This window comes from Pseudophryne corroboree, chromosome 2, assembly GCF_028390025.1.
Source record: "Pseudophryne corroboree isolate aPseCor3 chromosome 2, aPseCor3.hap2, whole genome shotgun sequence".
NCBI lineage: Eukaryota > Metazoa > Chordata > Amphibia > Anura > Myobatrachidae > Pseudophryne > Pseudophryne corroboree.
The window spans coordinates 482,362,105-482,381,515 of NC_086445.1; the positions used below are offsets into that span (position 1 = coordinate 482,362,105).

Consider the following 19,411-nt stretch of genomic DNA (forward strand, 5'->3'; position numbering starts at 1 on the left):
CCCTAAGATTTGAACTACTAACCTGTGGGGTTTGGGTTATACCAGCAGAGGACTCTCGCACTGGTTTATTTTTCGGTGGGTTTAATTGTGATTCTGTGTAGATTATCTGAATGGGTTTACAATATGATGGCCAGTTCATCTGGCTCTTTATGGTGCTCCCCCCCTCCCTTTCTTTGCTTTCTTTTTTTTCTTCCTCGTCTTCTGCCTCTTTTCTATTTCTACTTTTCAGTTATTCAACCCAACAGAGTTTATATATAAAAATGGTCGAATGTTAGATACTTGATCCACATTGTATGTTATTCTGTACCCAGTCTTTGGGTCTCTGTATCTGATATGTTGAATGTATCAAAGCTTGAGTGTCTGTACTTCCACATTCGATGTCTTCCAATAAAAACTAATTCTTAAAAAAAAATTATGGAATAACGCCTGTAAGGCTGCAGCATGCCATGTGACTTCTCATAATACAGAAGCTATAACCAGTAATGCACTAAAGTCATGACTGTGCTATTACTGTTCAGGGAGCCAATCAAACCGCAGAACATAGATAGATCTCTTGCAATTACTTACCCTGCAGCTGAGTAGCCACACAAACAAAGGAAGCATTTGCAAAGTATTGGTTGCCTAGCAATAATTGGGGTCATCATTCAATGCAGTGTTGCTGGGTCCTGGTCGCCTAATATGACGGGACCTGCCGTACCTGTGAGCAGCTGAAGGTGGCTTCTAACAAAGGGTATACCCTTCATATGTAAAGTTTTGAGGCTTTCTACTAGCCTGACAGATGGATTCTTTAGCTGTGTAGATGCAGAGATGGGAACCACATCCCTATACTGGGCTTGATCTTCCTACTTGAGTGAAAGAACTCTATGACCACAAACAAGAAGCTGTTATTTAGGAATATCTGGATAACTGGGAGAACAGTTTTCTGAGATAAGTGTCATGATATACCTGCTCAGCCGTATCTAGTATGCTCTTTAATTTGACTTTGGTGTGCCTGTTTATTTGCTCATGCATATTATGAATTTTATGCTGATATGTTTATATATTATTAAAATCGATTTGTATTTAATATTAATCTGCACTACTTTGCTCTTTACCCTTTATACTTGTATTTGTACATTTTGTATAACTATTGTTGGAAACAACTGCTCCAAGATGCCAAGATATGTCTTCACAAGATACACACTTATGAGTTGTTGTTGTTGTTGTTGTTGTTGTTGTTGTTGTCAACATATTGCTGACTTAATCAAAAGTAAAATGAATGTATAAATAAAGTATTCTAAAACAAAACTGAGATTAATTATATAACATTTTCTATGTAATATAATAAACTATTATATAGGTATAGAAAAAACAGAGTGCGCTAGTAAATGCGATGTTTGAGTGATAATCAATTCATCCACATAAAAGTAGGTTATCTTGAGGTCTGTTCCTCTCAGAGCCTTCCCACTTGGGGCCTAGACGGTGTGAGCTCTAGGAGGACACTCGAAGCAAGAGGATAGTGTATAATGATCGATGAACCCTACGTGTTTGGTCCTAAACTGACTTCAGGGGATAAAAAACTGTCTAACAAAGTTTGGCCTGCTGATATCCACATAGGGAACTATCAGATGATTTTGAAGTCGTGGGAGACCTATACCCAATGTGTAACCGAATCTATAGGCTCAAGTGTCTTGGTTGTGTGATCCGAAAAATTTGCTAACGATCGGGGTTGATAATTAATACCTCCCCTAATAAGGGTTATCCAAATCTAATGTGGTCCAATGTCTTACGTGACATGTGAGTATCCCCCTCTATAGTGATCTTTAGAAACGTTTTAGCTGTCGTGAACCACTGTGTTAATGGAACTACTCTGCTTAGAGCAGCAGTCGCCTCTGATTGCTATAAAGGATCCACACTAGGTTATCTCCAAACGTAATTCTGAGCTCAGACAAAATGGGGGATTTAAAAGCACCTTCTTTACGATATAAAATCCGAAGTCTATACCGGTAATCAAAGTAAAATGGGCCCAATGAAGGACTGAGAAAAGTCTCTCTTCTCACAGCATGAATGACTGATTTGAATACAGGAATGTGTACAGAAAAAGTGGAAAAAAGTCCAATAACAAAACTCCATTGCAGCTTATCCCTAGATCATCTATTCATCACGGTCTCTTCCTGACTTTGATTACTGGTAAAGACTTTGGATTTTATATCGTAAAGAAGGTGCTTTTAAATCCCCCATTTTGTCCGAGCTCAGAATTACGTTTGGAGATAACCTAGTGTGGATCCTTTATAGCAATCAGAGGCGACTGCTGCTCTAAGCAGCGTAGTTCCATTAACACAGTGGTTCACGACAGCTAAAATGTTTCTAAAGATCACTATAGAGGGGGATACTCACATGTCACGTAAGACATTGGACCACATTAGATTTGGATAACCCTTATTAGGGGAGGTATTAATTATCAACCCCGATTGTTAGCAAATTTTTCGGATCACACAACCAAGACACTTGAGCCTATAGATTCGGTTACACATTGGGTATAGGTCTCCCATGACTTCAAAATCATCTGATAGTTCCCTATGTGGATATCAGCAGGCCAAACTTTGTTAGACAGTTTTTTATCCCCTGAAGAAGTCCGTTTAGGATGAAACGCGTAGGGTTCATCGATCATTGTACACTATCCTCTTGCTTCGAGTGTCCTCCTAGAGCTCACACCGTCTAGGCCCCAATTGGGAAGGCTCTGAGAAGAACAGACCTCAAGATAACCTACTTTTACGTGAATGAATTGATTATCACTCAAACATCGCATTTACTAGCGCACTCTGTTTTTTCTGTGTCTTTATCTCTAAGTTCCTAGTAGCAGGGGGACTCCAGTAGTGCTGCTTAATTACAAGCGCAGGAAAGGTATTGCATTTTTTGTATTATATAGGTATGTTGTATAATTATGTGAAAACATAAAGCAACTGACTAAAGAATATTTATTAAATGTATAAATGTCTGCTTTCAAGATGTATTGCACATGAATATTATTGTATCCATTCTCTGATTACAGGTTATTTCAGTTACTGGGCTTTCAGTAGGGCTTGGCTTATCATCAGCATGTGATACCCTTATATCACAGGTATGTGGCTACAAAATGAGTTTAAAGTCATTTCTAAAGCATGTGTGTTATGAAAACAACCAGCACAACATCCTCGTTATAGGCCAAGGGCAGCATTGTGGGAGAGCATTAGAATAAAGACTATGGGCCTGATTCAGTGGTGGATGCTGTGCTGGCATCAGATGCAAGAGGCCAATGTTTTTATTCCGCTTATGCATCTAGGCTGCACTGTGCACACATCGCAATGGTTACTGCAGATACATGCAATTTCAATGGGCATTTCTGGGTGGTAACTGGTTGGTAACTGTGGGAGTGTGTTGCCAGACACCGTTGCACTGACACCGGGGGCCAAGGTCAGACAGAGGTTTTGCGCCTCCATACAGCTGCTGCAATCTCCTATGGTATGAACTATGTAGCATCATTGGGGGTAATTCCAAGTTGATCGCAGCAGGAAATTTTTTAGCAGTTGGGCAAAACCATGTGCACTGCAGGGGGGGCAGATATAATATTTGCAGAGAGAGTTAGATTTGGGTGGGTGATTTTGTTTCTGTGCAGGGTAAATACTGGCTGCTTTATTTTTACACTGCAATTTAGATTGCAGATTGAACACACCCCACCCAAATCTAACTCTCTCTGCACATGTTACATCTGCCCCCCCCCCCCCCCCCCCTGCAGTGCACATGGTTTTGGCCAACTGCTAAAAAATTTCCTGCTGCAATCAACTTGGAATTACCCCCATTGTACACACAGCAGTGAATTTGTGCTGCAGCCAGTGGGTGTCTCTGTAGGTTGACCTTTAGCCAAAACAGTACATGCTGCTTCTAAAGACACAGTCACAACTGTAATTGCGTCCACCTCTGCATCAGGCCCTATGGTGTATGGATTAAGGCAAATATTAATATAGAGGAAAGAGTATCGCACTCTCAATTTTTCCTCTATATTTGTCACTATGCATCACTGGGACTTTCAGTTCCAGAACGAAAAGCTTGAACGGTATGCAGCGGCCCTGAGCTTCTCAGAAGACCAAAGCGGGGACTTCCGAGCCAGAGGATCACCTGGCCCACTCAAATTTTGATATAAGTCCCGCTGATGTAAGACTGAAGCACACTCATAACTAACTTTTAACACAATGGCTTAATGAGAAAATTAAGAATTGAATAACAATTTAAGAACTTTTTAGTTGCGCATAGGCCAGCTGTATAAATTACATCACAGTCATAAAGCTTCATTTTATGGTTTTGCTTCTCTTGCTATATCTCTGCTGTTTATATGCTGCTTTATATTTTCCCTTTAGATATTTGGAGGTAAAAATGTAAAGTTAATTGGCATTGTCCTGCAACGTGGGATCCTCATACTACTACTGGCATGTTTTCCTTGCTGGGCACTGTTCATAAACACGGAGAAAATTCTGCTGCTCTTTAATCAAAACCCAAAAGTGGCTCGGTAAGTACAATATCTAATTTTTTTTTAGTTTGAATATTTTTTTAATTTAAATGTAGATTACCTTTTTTTATATTAAATATATAAAACATCTCCTCCCTTCCCCTCTGGACAATGTATCTCTCTTAATTACAAAACAGTCTTATCTATATGCTTGATATATACTTTTAGCACAGTTTAGTTGCATTTAACTTTGCTGCTCCATATGCCAGCCTGTTTAAAAAGCCTCATATGGTCATCTGTTTTTGTTAATATGTTGTGTCTTTGCAATGTCTTACTACACAGTGTATTAGCAGCAAATATTTGTTATAAGACCGACAATATACAATACATACAGTATAATGTGTGACAGAGCAGCTAAGATGCTATACTAACATGCAAGCCATGTGTACATTGTAACACAGCATATAATATACAGTATAACTATATCTTATAAAACCATACATCATCATCCATTGCATTGTTCAAATATTAATACTACACCATTGTGAATATTTGTAATGGGGATGTGGAAGATGGAAATTCATGGGGAAACCTAGGCTTAAACATTAGTCCATAAAAACCAATGCCCTTATTTAGCAATGAGTGATACATTTCATTGTAAGCGATAAATTGCACCAGCCAATCAGCTCCTAACTTCCATGTTCACAGACTGTGTTTCAAAAATGACAGTTAGGAGGTGATTGGCTGGTGCAATTTATCACTTCCAGTGAAACTTATCACTCATTGATAAATAAGGGCATTAGTGATGAGAAGGGATGTTCCTGGGCATTCATTAAGCAGTAAGCAGGGCCTTGTTATACAGATATGGCCAGAAGAGGTGCAAATATGTTTCCTAATTTATGTTTCTGTATCAAATTTCTGTGCATTTAAAAACTGTAAGAGGGCCAATCATGAAATGTCCAATGTGCCTACTGTTATGTAGTTGAAGCCACATTCTTCAACAGAGTGTTCACTGTGGTCGCAGAGATCCAGGATTAAGCTTTTGTACTTAACACTTGTTACTTTCAAGATATGGAGTCATAATAATGGGTATTGTCTACCTATGCACCAGTAGTTCCTCCTGCATGTTACATTACTGGATTTACAGCAATTGGGTAATGCATTCAGCATCAATTCCATCCAGGGCTATCTCTATGCCACTGCAGGTGTTTTGGATAATGTTAACCACTGGGGCTGCTCTGTAGCTTCTTTTCCCATTTGTTTCTTGCAGTATAAATCACCGTCTTGCCAGTATCTCAGTGCTGGTTATATTGCCTGTCTTATTGGACTGTGCTGAACATGCTTCATTTCTGATATGTGACTACCATTGCTGACCCAGATAGTTTCTTGGATTTTCCATTTTCTGTATCTGATCTTGGCTCATTTCTGGATATCACTGTCTTCCCCAAACCCAGATTGTGGCTTGCCCATTCTGTTTGCCATCTGCACGGAATCCTGGACTGTGACCTAAGTATTGTTTCATTTTTTAATCAGTACTGTTGGTGCTATTACCTTGCTTGGCCAAACAGTGCATTTACAAATCTGTCTGGCTACAAAAGCAATTTAAGGATTCCTGCTGCACTGGCGCTTAATGGCTTAATGCAGCTGCCCTAGATTGTTTATCTTCATAAGATGTCACCATACATCACAAGATATACAAAGAACAAACAACGTGGAAGATACACAGCCCTAGGCGCTTATATTATAATAAACAAAATGAATGTAATACAGTGTAAAAATAAACAAAATGTGATATACAATATGTTCCTTTTTTGAGGAAGTTTTTCCAGTGTCTGTCTCCACAACCATCCAGTGATTGATTCTCATCAAGGATGACGTGATATGTATGAAAAATAAAATATAAATACAAATAGTGTAATAACGTTTTTAACCGCAGTGTTATGATTAACATGCAATTGTCCTTCTAATAAATAATCTTCAGTGTAGTGATGAATGTGTTTAAATCTATAGACAGTTCCTTTATCCTTGAAACAATCACAGTGTTTCCAAACTTGGTGAGATAAACGATGTATTTAGGGGGAAAACGAGGGGCGTACCCCACTCACTCTAGTGGAACATGAAGAAAACTCATAAAGGTATCTTTTAACTTCAATGGTGAGACATAAACAGGGCGTACTCCACTCACAATGATACGGAGAGTTTGAAGCACATTAAAGGTTTCTTTTGAAGGTCTCAGGAATAAACCGTTAATCGAGTTCGTTCAGCATACCAGTCTCATATATGTATATAGAAGACAGGAAGAAACAACCAATGTGTAGTATCCTCATTCACAAATAATGGACATAGTGGTTTTCTATATTAGTTAGTGAATATAGTAAGCGTACCCCACTCACAGTGTTGAGTAGGTTTCAAGGCTCATCAAGGTATCTTTCACTTTAAATCTTCATAAGCTGACTTTCAATTAGTGTGTAAAGTGTACTGACTCAAGATGATGCATAATCCATAGCATGATAAAATAAATCCCAAAAACTTTATTATACACAGATCCCCAAACAGAGGGAGTAACATCCAATATACAGGTATAAGAACATAAAAAATATAAAAAATAAAAATGGCCCTTTAAAAAGAAACAAACATAGCAGAAGTACAAGCCAACCAAAAGACACCTCAAGAGGTATTTTTCCAAAGTCCTCAATCATAGAGTTTACCTTTTAAGAGGTGAAGATGTTTCAGGAAGGCTTAAAAAAGAGAGAGGTCTGGCTGTCACTCCTTCTGTCAATGCATTTCGGTCATCTAGTGACCTTTATCAAAACATGGGTGGAGTGTGGAACACCCAGTGTTTTAGATGATAAACAGCCAATCACAATAAAGAGGAAAAGACCTCATACAATATTCTTTTAAACTTGAATAACGTAAAAGAAAACTCATATATCTCATTACAATAGCATGCACATTTAGTGTATAAAAGTCTAGAGTGTTTAAATGAAACTTTTGTATGACAAAGTTATGTAACTTCTGATCCGGCACCGTTGAAATGGTTACATCCAGCATTCTTTTGGAGGGAAGATAATAAACTCTACATGTGACATATATAGCTTTAGGTACTGTAGGTTAGGAATATATATATATATATATATATATATATATATATATATATATATATGTAGTGTAGAGAGACCGTTTGTAATAAAATATGACAGAGATGGAAAGAGATAGGGGTTTGCTGTCTAAGGAATGGTTATTTATGGGCCTATTTTGATGGTGTTTTAATTATTATGGCAACCCACACTAGCAATTTAGATAAAATTAAGGGGAGCAAAATAAATTAGTAGATGGCGTATACCCATAACACATTGCTTGGTCTGGACCACCTAGATAAATGGAAGCTTTCCCATCATTAGTGGTGGTCCTACAAAATATTCATTGGATTGGTTATCAAATTGCAGTAGTTCTTCAAATGAATAACTGATGGACTTTGTCACTCTTACAGCATGGCAGAAGATTATGCTGTGATTTTTATCCCTGCTCTTCCAGTAAGTTCTTACCACTTTAGTACATATATTGATTACAAGGTTATTTTACGATATAACAGCTATGCAAACAAACATTATTGTCTTGATTCTGGGTTTATGTTTTCTCTCATTGCATTGTTCAAATTTAGGGTACCAGAGTGGGATCTTAAGATCTATCTCCAGAGCAAAAAAAAGCTAAATTGTAGCCCATAGGCTACAACGATTGTCAACTCAGGGTGGCATTAGCTAGCAAAGGATCAAACTCTAAAAAGCTTGCTTTCATAGCTTGATAATTAGAGAAGACGAAAAGCTAGATACACACTGATACTGAACGGCCTATATATTGTGAGCCCGTCGGTTCAGAGACATATTGTGTTGGCCCTGCAGTGCAGCCGATGGCAATTATATCTACAGTGCATCTGGCTGTTGCTGCAGGGCCCGCCAGTGACTGACAGCTCAGCTGGGAGGGCATATTTAAATTACTGCTCAGATGTGGCGCCAGACAATTACACATTGGGGGTAATTCCAAGTTGATCGCAGCAGGAAATTTTTTAGCAGTTGGGCAAAACCATGTGCACTGCAGGGGAGGCAGATATAACATGTGCAGAGAGAGTTAGATTTGGGTGGGTTATTTTGTTTCTGTGCAGGGTAAATACTGGCTGCTTTATTTTTACACTGCAATTTAGATTGCAGATTGAACTCACCACACCCAAATCTATCTCTCTCTGCACATGTTATATCTGCCTCCCCTGCAGTGCACATGGTTTTGCCCAACTGCTAACAAAATTCCTGCTGCGATCAACTTGGAATTACCCACATTGAACGGAAGATTGGTAAGTGTGTAAGCACTTGCCAATCATAAGGTAGGTTGGCGGATCGTTGGCCAGGTGTGTAGCCAGCTTCAGTCGAACACAGAATCGACCATGGCGGCATCTGTTGCCTCTGTGTCTAATGTTAAGGCAACAGCTGATTTTCAAGAAACTGAGGGACTCACATGCAGCATCTTGAGATGGTGCATCCATTTCTGTACTGCCTCTCTGAGCACTGACAATCAGGACACATGAGCTGTGCAACTGGGGTGCATGCACAGGCTTGGGGCCTAATTCAGACCTGATTGAAGCAGCAAAATCTTTCTCTAATGGGCAAAACCATGTGCACTGCAGGGAGCAGATATAACATGTGCAGGGAGAGTTAGATTTGGGTGGGTTATTTTGTTTCTGTGCAGGGTAAATACTGGCTGCTTTATTTTACACTGCAATTTACATTTCAGTTTGAACACACCCCACCCAAATCTAACTCTCTCTGCACATGTTATATCTGCACCACCTGCACTTCATATGGGCCCTCATTCCAAGTTGTTTGCTCGGTCATTTTCTTTGCATTGCAGCGTTTTCCGCTAATTGCGCATGCGCAATGTTTGCACTGCGACTGCGCCAAGTAAATTTGCTTTGCAGTTAGGAATTTTACTTGCGGCATTACGAGGTGTTTTCTTCGTTCTGGTGATCGTAATGTGATTGACAGGAAGTGGGTGTTTCTGGGCGGAAACTGGCCATTTTATGGGTGTGTGTGAAAAAACGCTGGCGTTTCTGGGAAAAACGCGGGAGTGTCTGAAGAAACGGGGGAGTGACTGGGCGAACGCTGGGAGTGTTTGTGACGTCAAACCAGGAACGAAACTCACTGAACTGATCGCAGATGCCGAGTAAGTCTGGAGCTACTCAGAAACTGCTAAGAAGTGTCTATTCGCAATTCTGCTAATCTTTCGTTCGCAATTTTACTATGCTAAGATTCACTCCCAGTAGGCGGCGGCTTAGCGTGTGCAAAGCTGCTAAAAGCAGCTTGCGAGCGAACAACTCGGAATGACCACCATGGTTTTGCCCATTAGAGAAAAAGTTTGCTGTTGCGATCAGGTCTGAATTAGGCCCTTAAATCGTTAGCTAACTGCATGCAGCATCTACACTGTGTCTGACTCAGAATCAGGCCCTGTATGTGTCTCACAAATGACCATAAGTGATGAAATATATCTTTGCCTCCACATGTACCTACTAACAGTGGTGTCACAAGGCGGATGCGCGGGGTGCGTCCGGCACCCAGGTGTGACACCAAAATGTTGGGTCCTCCGCAGAGACAGGTACCAGGTGCTGCAGTGTGAGTCTCCTACAGCACCTGGCTTCTGTCATAGAAGAGGAGCCGACAGTGCAAGGAGACCGTCTCCGGGGGTAGCATGCTGGGTACGCCCCCAGAGTGACGATTTTCGGGATCCCAGTGAGGCCACGCCCCACTATATAAGGCCATGCCCCCTTTTGCAGCGAGCACGATTTTAGATCAGGGGTGCGCACTGTGTGTCACCACACCCAGTGACGCCTCTGCATGCTAGTGAAAAATGCACAACTTTTTCTAGGTCACTCATATCCTATATGTGTGCAGTATGTTTTAATAAAAATTATATAGAAATTTGCCCTTATTAGCAACAATTACAAAATACTTTACAGGCATACTAGTGATAGTAACTAGCTAACTGAATTAAAGTAAATGTGTAACTTTGTGTCCAGCAGGAGTTTCTAAAGGAAAATAGTTGTAAAGAGTTTATTTCAGAAAGAAAACCCCTATCCTATATATCAGGGATGGCCAAATCGGTCCTCGAGATCTACCAACAGTTTATGTTTTCCAGGCCTCCTGGAGATCTGTAGAATTGTCAGTTAGGAATAAATGCAGCACATCTTAATTAGTAATGACTGCACCTGTGCACCAGCAAGGTGGTCTGGAAAATGTGAACTGTTGGTAGATCTCGAGGACTGGTTTGGTCAGCCCTGCTATATATTATTGTTTGCTAAGTAGACTTTACTAATATAGTATATTCCACTTCTTCAGCTTTTTGATCTTTAATAGGCATGTCTTCTGTGTATGTCTGTAATCCATTGCTGTGCCATCTTGATGATGTCACTTGTTTGAACAGACTACAGGCTCTACCAAATTCAATTCCTAGTATGGGGCCTCTTACCATTGTTGGCAGGGGCACTGATCAGAATCCCGACGGTCGGGATCCCGGCAGTCTAAGGGGTCTATTCATGAATCAGTGAAAAGTGTGGAGAAGTGAGCCTGTGGAGAAGTTGCACATGGCAACCAATCAGCTGCTCCGTACAATTGTATAGTATGGAAATTATAAACGTTACTTCAATGCTGATTGGTTGCCATGGGCAACTTCCCCACTAGCTCACTTCTCCACACTTTCACTGCTTCATGAATAGACCCCTAAATCCAGGTGCCAGCATCCTGACACCCAGGATTCCAAATGAGACACTGCTGAGCCACCAGAGAGATAAGCCGCGGGGTTGGGTAGGGTGTGTGTGTGTTAAAGTTTAGACACCACCGGGGAGGGTTAGGGTTAGGCTGTGGGGGGAGGGTTAAGTTAAAGCTGCAGGAAGGGAGGTTTAGGGTTACTGTGCCATTGGAGAAGGTAAGTATACTTACCTTCTCACGCTCAGGATTCTCACTATCGGTATGCCGCGGTCAGTATCCCAACCACCGGCATTTCGAACCCAGCTATTGGCAAAGTGGGTGCATTCTGCATTGTTGCATATCGCAGCAATACAAAACTCAGTTTTCCCTCTATTTGTCAATCTGGAGCTTAGAGCCCCAGCAGAACCCTGCTTATGGAGGGTTGTTTCTTGTCCCTCTCTAGCATTGGGCAACTTTAGGGTACCAGATCCCTCTACAAAACAAAAAAAAGGGTAAATTGTAGCCCATAGGCTACATTGGTTATATCAACTCTGGGTGGCGTTAGGTAGCAAGGGATCAAGCTTTGAAAAGATTGCTGTTCAGAGCTTGATAATTGGAAAAGACTTAGCCCGATGGTTCCCAAACTCAGTACTCAAGACACTCTAACAGTTCAGGTTTTAAGGATGTCCGTGTTTAAGTACAGATTAATTGACTGAGTGGACTACTAATTAAGAAACTAAGGGGTCCATTTACTAAGCCTTGGATGGAGACAACGTGGACGGAGATAAAGTACCAGCCAATTAGTTCCTAACTGTCAGTTTTCAAACAGCCTGTAACGTGGCAGTTAGGAGCTGATTGGCTGGTACTTAATTTCTGTCCACTTTATCTCCATCCAAGGCTTAGTACATAGACCCCTAATTCAATAAGGCTTGCATTTGCAAAGCTGCTTGCCTTGGCCTCATCACTCCCAGAAAATGGGGGAGACACATTTCCGGTCACTCCGTCCCTCCCAGCGAACGCCTCTGCTTGTCAATTAGGCAGAGCGAATTGCATTACTGCAATGCGATCGCAGGACCAGTACTGCACATGTGCAGAACGGATTCTGTTCATGCGTAGTTTCCTGACCATCAGGAAACTGCAGGTTGGATCACTTATGTGATCCAATCGGACTCAGGCCCTAAAACCACTATAAGCTGTCGCTTTAAAAAAACGTTCGAGTTCGGCCGGCAACCCGCACCTTCGGCAAACTCGGATTTTTTTTAAAGTGACAGTCATTTACAAGGAAAAACCATGCCTTGTAAATGACTGTCACTTTAAAAAACGTCTGAGTTCGGGCGGCATCCCGCACCTCCAGCAAACAGCCTGTTAAATGGCGGTTAGGAGCTGAATGGCTGGGACTTTTAGGGAGATGTATCAAACTTTGAAGAGAGATAAAGGGGAGAGAGATAAAGTACCAACCAATCAGTTCCTAACTGCCTTGTTACTTTCCGTGTTTGAAAAAATTTGGAAGCCGGTTCTTCTGTACTTTATCTCTCTCCACTTGATCACTCTCCAAGCTTTAATAAATGTCCCCCTTTACCTCTCTCCAAGGCATAGACCCCATATTCTTCAACAAAAAATAGCTTTGAGGTGCAATACTTTCGTTTTAAGAGTTACAGTAAATAATAGTTAGAATGTGTTATTAGGAACTAGTTACAATATTACACTTGATCCTTTTCTCCACTTTCCGGTGTACTTTATTTGTGGAGAATTATAAACATTCTAGAAGATTTAAACATTGGATAGATTGTAATGGGTCCTACACATTTACCGATAACACTGAAAGATATGAACGATCTCGTTCATTAATGAACGAGATATCGATCGTTCATATCTTTCAGTGTGTATGCACCAATGATGAACGATGTGCGGCCCCACGCTCGGTTATCGTTGATGCTGGCTCGTTTATGCCTGTAAGCCCCTATGGACAATCCTATCCATATTAGCATGCACTGCTATGGGGCCGGGTGGCGGGGGAGTGAAGAAATTCCACTCCCCCCCTTCACCAACCCCCCCCCCCCCTCCCGCGCGCATGCGCCTCCAGACCGTCGTGTGGGGCCCTTAATATTCATCACCCATCCATTATTTAGCATGCGTTCTAATTGAAACACCCTGATTTTGTAGATTAAAAGGACTAAAAAAATATTAATCTGCTTTGTTTTTACAGGCTGCATTTCTTTACCAACTAGAGGCAAGATATTTACAAAATCAAGTATGTATTTACATTCAAAATAGACTTACAAGCAAATTATTGACAAAAATAATGTATGCACAGTTAAGGGAAATTTACATTTCTTTATTTTGTATGCCATATTTTGTAGTACCATCATGGTTTTAGTTCTGTACATTAAGTCTTCTTCCGTCTCTGACATTATTTTTAATGATGACCTACTATACAGCAGTGACGTGCAATGAAGTCAATGGCTGGGGAGGTACTGGCAAATTTACACCACCCACCCCACCTAAAAATAAAGTAGGGTTCCCCCAATTTAACAATAAGCAGCACCAGGTTCAACCAGCCAGGGGTACAATTCCATAGCAGGGGGGACACTCAGTGTGGGGTCCCCCTGCCATCACATTAAGCACCCCCAAACTAGACAGCACAGGGCTGAAATTCCTTGAAAAGTGGGAACCTCCCAAAAATAAAATGGTGTCCCCCTCCCAAGCAACAACCAGCACTGGGCTGAAAACCCAGTACTGTGCCCCGCACACCTGAGGATGGGGTTCACAGTATGATAAAATTATTCTTTACAGGTGGCCTACAGGTCCCAGCAAGCTCGTCCCAGCATGCCTACACTTGGAAAACCACTAGTGCCAGCATGCCAGGACATTAAGGGCCTGCTGGCACCTGTTGTCCACCTGTAAAGAAAGTATTAAAATAAAAACAAAACACTTAATGGTTTTAATCGTTTATTATACAGCATCTTCACCTGGAGGCAGCGGCTTATAAGCTCTTTTGCATGGCCACCACCTCCCCAGGGCTTCTGGTGTCTTTACCTGGTGGGTGACGGCCTTTAAGCTCTTTTGCATGGCCCCTGCAACTGCAAACCAGGACTTCTGACCTCTTCTCTTTTTGGGAGCTCTTGCCTGCACCCTCCTAGCTGACATACTGCCAACCGCTGCCTCTCCCTGGTTTATATAAACCAGCCAAGAGGGGTCAGGGCGATGAAGTAGTGAGCCATAATTGGCTCGTGGTGGCCATCTTGAATTTCAGAATTAACACTGATGCGCAATTTTTAAAATTGGAACCACTGTTGAACCCTGCAGAATGAATGGCAGGGACTGGATCCTCCCAGATCCAGGGCTGCTGCCATGCCAGCTACCCTGCCACTGCGTCCCCACCGCATATGCCTGCTACCCACAACAGATCCAGCACTGGATCCATTGTCCAATCACATCTGCCTGACTGACAAAGTCATTGAGGCAGATGTATAGATGCCGCCTTGCCCTAGTTTTTTCAGTTGGCTTTTACAGCATCGTAGCTTGGCCCCACCCCCCGCTTCAGCAACTTTACTATTGTCAGTGGGTAGCAGAGCTGTCACTGCCTCCAGTTTACATTTGGCTTCATTTTCAAGGCACAAGTTATTAGAAAAATAAAAAGAAGACACTGGCATAACTACAGCACCAGCATCCATCGCAGTGGCTTAGGGGCATCATGCTTCTGGGTGCAGGGACTTTATGGAAATTTCCATGTGGTCTAGTCCGCATGTAAATCTGCTTAAAATATTCCCCAAAAAAATTCTGCCAACTTGGAGGAGACAGATGCTAGAGTTGATGCTTGACCTCTAGTGACTGACAGGGAGCACAGAGCTACAGCATTAGCCAGAAGTGTCGGTAGCACTCATCGCTTGTGCCACTGGGAGAAGATGCAGCTTTCTGGCAACAATCATGACACCCAGAGCAGGAAACCCCTGGCAATGAGCATGACAACCCTATCAACGAGCATGACACTCCTGGCAATGAGCATTACACCCCTGGCAACGAGCATTACACCCTTGGCAACAAACATTACACCCCTGGCAATCAGCATGGAACCCAGAGCCTGAAACCACTGGGAACGAGCATGGAACCCAGAGCATGAAACCCAGGGGCATAGCCAGAACTTTGTGGTCCCCATAGTAACATTTTGAAGGAGCCTCTGTCTGCAATGCTTCTAGAGAGACACCTCCCTGCACCAATTATTAATAGTATGCCCCACAGTAGCGCCCTAGTTAATTGTATGAACTATAGTAGTGCCCAGCTCACATTATGCAACATTGTAGGGCTGCCAGTACTTTATATAACACAGTACCCCAATATCCATTCTGGCATACAGTGCCCAGAGTTCATATTATGCCCCACTATAGTGGCTCCACTTCATATTGTGCCTCATTACAGTGCCCCATTTCATATTATGTAACATTATAATTCCCTCCAATTCATTTTATACCACATTACAATGAGCAGGTCCAGGGGCATAACTAGATATCTGTAGGCCCCAAGGCAAGTTTGAAAGGGCTCCTATGTACAACCCAGTGGTGACAAATGTATATAACACATGTAACTGTGACAAGGAAGGTGGCCCTTCTCAGCTCTGGACCCTATAACAGCTGCACTTTCTGCACCTATGGTAGCTACGCCCTTGTATATAACACATGTAACTGTGACAGGGAAGGTGGGCCCCTCACAGCTCTGGGCCTCATAGCAGCTGCACTCCCTGCACCTATGGTAGCCACGCACTTGTGTATAACACATGTAACTATGACAGGGAAAGTGGGCCCTCTCAGCTCTGGTCCCCTTAGTAGCTGAGCTCCCTGCACCTATATTACCTACACCTCTGTATATAAGAATATTTAAAACACAGCGCAATGTTTTAAATATTCCTATATCCTTTCATGCTCAAGACTCTAACTAAGTCTTAAAAACATATGCTGCAGTGTGCTGAATTTTTCTTTTCTATCTGCACATTCTATAAATATTTGTGATATAGATATTTTATAATCTCTATTAGCGCCGGGAGGGTGGAATTAGCATACCACCAAGAGACTAGTTCTCTTTATTGCCTCTGTATATAACACATATAACTGTGACAGGGCAGGTGGCCCCTCTCAGCTCTGGGCCCCATAGCAGTGTCACTCCCTGCACCTTTAGTAGCTATGCCCTTGCTGAAACCCCTGGCAACAAGCGGGTAATTTATAAGTAATTACTGTGGGGCATAATGTGTAATGGGCACTGTGGTGTGTGGCATTATGTGTCACAGGCATAACAGTGTATGTCTAATGTATCACGTGCATTATGGTGTGTGGCATAATGTCGCATGGGCATTGCGGTGTGTAGCATAATGGGTCACAGGTATTACAGTGTATGGCATATTGTATCACGGGCATTGCAGTGTGTGGTATGATGTATCAGGGGCATTTTGGTGTGTGGTATAATGTATCACGTGCATTACGATGTGTGGCATAATGTATCACAGGCATTGCAGTGCGTGGCATAATGTATCACGGGCATTAAGTGGGGCATAAAAGAATTATCAAATTGGCCAGTGAAAACTGTCTTATGTAGCAATAAGATGGTTTTAATTTAAATTTAGATGTTACTTATGACTTAAGGAAATTGGTTTCACATGGTTTGTTGAACCACATTAATGTATGTTACCTGAATTATTTATATTTAAAGTCTCATGATTAATTCATTAATTTGTGTTATGCTTGCAGTGTGCGTTGCTGGCAAAATTAGCAGAGGTGGAACAAGAGGATCTAACAAAAGTCTGGAGGAATGCATTGCACATAAGGCGAGGTGTAATAGTGTCAGAGATTGCCAGAGGTGCAGGATGCTGGACGAACTGGGACGTTTTTTTAAATGGCAGTCATTTACAAGGCATGGCTTTGCTTTGTAAATGATTGGCGCTTTAAAAAATACGTATGAGGTTGGCAGGCATCCCGCACCTCCAGGAATCTCGGACGCCATTACATCTCGCCTCTAGGGCCTGATTCAGAGATGGATGCAGAAGTACCCACAGCTGCATCCATTGGCTGACGCCCTTCTATGACTTTATGCAATTACCAATACAAAGCCCTTCCCTTTGTGTACATCCATGTATCTGAATGTGCAAGGACTAAGGCGCTCACCATCAGCATCCAAACACTCAGCAGTATTTATTGGTGCATCCTTAGACTCCACCGTCAGTTGCACCATCGAAACTTGCCTTAACCCTATGGCAGGTGCGATTTCTCTTTCCAAGTATGGTCTCCTGTGTGAGAGGTCAGGCATCTGTGTATGCAATCACTTTCACCGTCATGCCTGCAACACTCCTATAACACACCTATTAGAAGGGCCATCACTGTGTGTGTGCACTAAGACACCTGTCACTGTCCAGGTACTACCCACAACTTTATCAATACACTTCTTCCTGTGTGTGGTTGAAATGACTCTGGTCCTGATGCATGGACGGACACATGAGTAATGTTCTCGCATTTTTCTGATGTTTGGAAAACAGCATATGCACAGGAGCCATACTGTGCTTGCACAGTTCGGGTACTGCTTCCTTGCACGCAGGGCCGGCTCCAGGCACGTTCGACTAGAGCGGCCGCGCAGGGCGCCACCCTTAATGGGCGCCGCGCGCTGGCGCCGCCATCTTTGTGCCTGGAGCCAGCCTGCAGTGCTTCATGGCCTGAACTCCTGTGTACGCGGCTGTGCGGCGCCGGCGTCTGACGTTAGACGCCGGCGCCGGGCAGCGAGCATAGCGCGCACACAGGAGTTTTAGAAGAGCCGCCCGCGTCCTCGGCGGCACTCACCCTCCCGCCACCACCGCAGGTACATGTGATGGATGGAGTGCAGCAGCCAGCTGCTAATGCATGTATGAAGGCTGTGGCACGTACTATGTGTAACGTGTCTGCCTTTGGTCCTGGATTAATAGACTGTAGATAAGGGTGACATGGATTTCCATCTGTTATTACACGAGCAAGGTACTGAAGCCTACTGCCACAGCGTTCTTGGCTACTCTTCTGATTAATGTCACCTTTGTGTGAACCTTAGGGAGATTTACATTTAATACCATTTGTTGCATACATGTGACATGTACACTGATTTATTGTATGGTGAACGATGCTCAGTGTTTATGTGATTGCTCAGTGCTTGTGATGCTCATGTGTATTATGTCCTGGTGATGTGGGTCTGTTCACAGCAATCTAGAAACAATTGCCGTCACTCCAAGTTAGATGCAAAAGACCGGCCAGTGCTGACAGAGTATCAGGTTGGTTACAGTATATTCATATGGATGTGCTTCCCTGGTCACCAATACATGTAGGAAATGCAAGAGCAATGGTCAAATTAAATGAGCACTTCCAGTGCTGTAAAAGGCTGGTTTAAGGTCAGTGTCTGCTACTACCAATGATATTGTCAATATATGCTCCCAGAACAACTAATGGGCCAAACCCACTGTAGTGCCCCCATTTCATATTATGCCACTGTGCCCCAAACGCCAGTGATGTAGTTTATGGAGTCGTGTGTGAGCCCCTGGCTGCCATGCTGTTATTCCAGCACTGGGGCAACAGCAGAGTTACATAGACCACCAAATAGCCCCCCTGTCTGTCAGTGGCTGTTCCTGTACCACAGCTGCTGACCATTGCACTGGGAAATCCTCAGTAATACACCCAGGATATACTAACTGGCCTAAGAAGGAGGGATGTATCTGTCTTGTGGAGCAGATCATGTGAGATGATCCTCCTCCAAATGCCTTAATAAACTTGTTAGTCCGGTTACAATTAACCCCTACACCTCTGTCTGCCTTTCAGCAATATGATCAGTACTTCTCCCTGTGGGGAGTAGTAACATCCCTTTCTGCTAGCCCTGGTTACAGATGATGTTTGTTTGGGGATTTCTTCTAGCTAATTGCTCTTCATAAAGGGAGTACATCAGATGAGATGCAGGCAGTAGACCAGTCCTATTGATCTGCTTTGATGCAATTTAACGTGCCATGTAGACTCTCAGGCATTGGCGCAGAGCTTGATGCTTTAGGTTTCTGCAGTATAGCTATTGGATATGTAGAAAGGCAAGTTGTCCAACAAATTACAGTTTATACATTTAGCCACATGCAGCAACTTTGTTCATTAAAAAAAAAACGCATTTCAAATTTGTAAAGCAATGCAAACAGTAAAACTTATTTTGTTAAATACATTACCCTACTAGATGGCTTTCCTTG

General features: G+C 42.5%; 1 protein-coding gene across 1 annotated transcript in view; it reads left to right on the top strand.

The window, feature by feature from the left end:
• The window catches only part of LOC135050895 (multidrug and toxin extrusion protein 2-like), a 145,792-nt gene that overhangs the window by 29,580 nt on the left and 96,801 nt on the right, over window positions 1-19,411 (top strand). Inside the window, exons 2-5 of the mRNA XM_063957158.1 lie at window positions 3,032-3,100; window positions 4,374-4,522; window positions 7,953-7,995; window positions 13,397-13,441. Coding sequence (XP_063813228.1) covers window positions 3,032-3,100; window positions 4,374-4,522; window positions 7,953-7,995; window positions 13,397-13,441 — 306 coding nt within the window. The remainder of the gene's footprint in view (window positions 1-3,031; window positions 3,101-4,373; window positions 4,523-7,952; window positions 7,996-13,396; window positions 13,442-19,411) is intronic.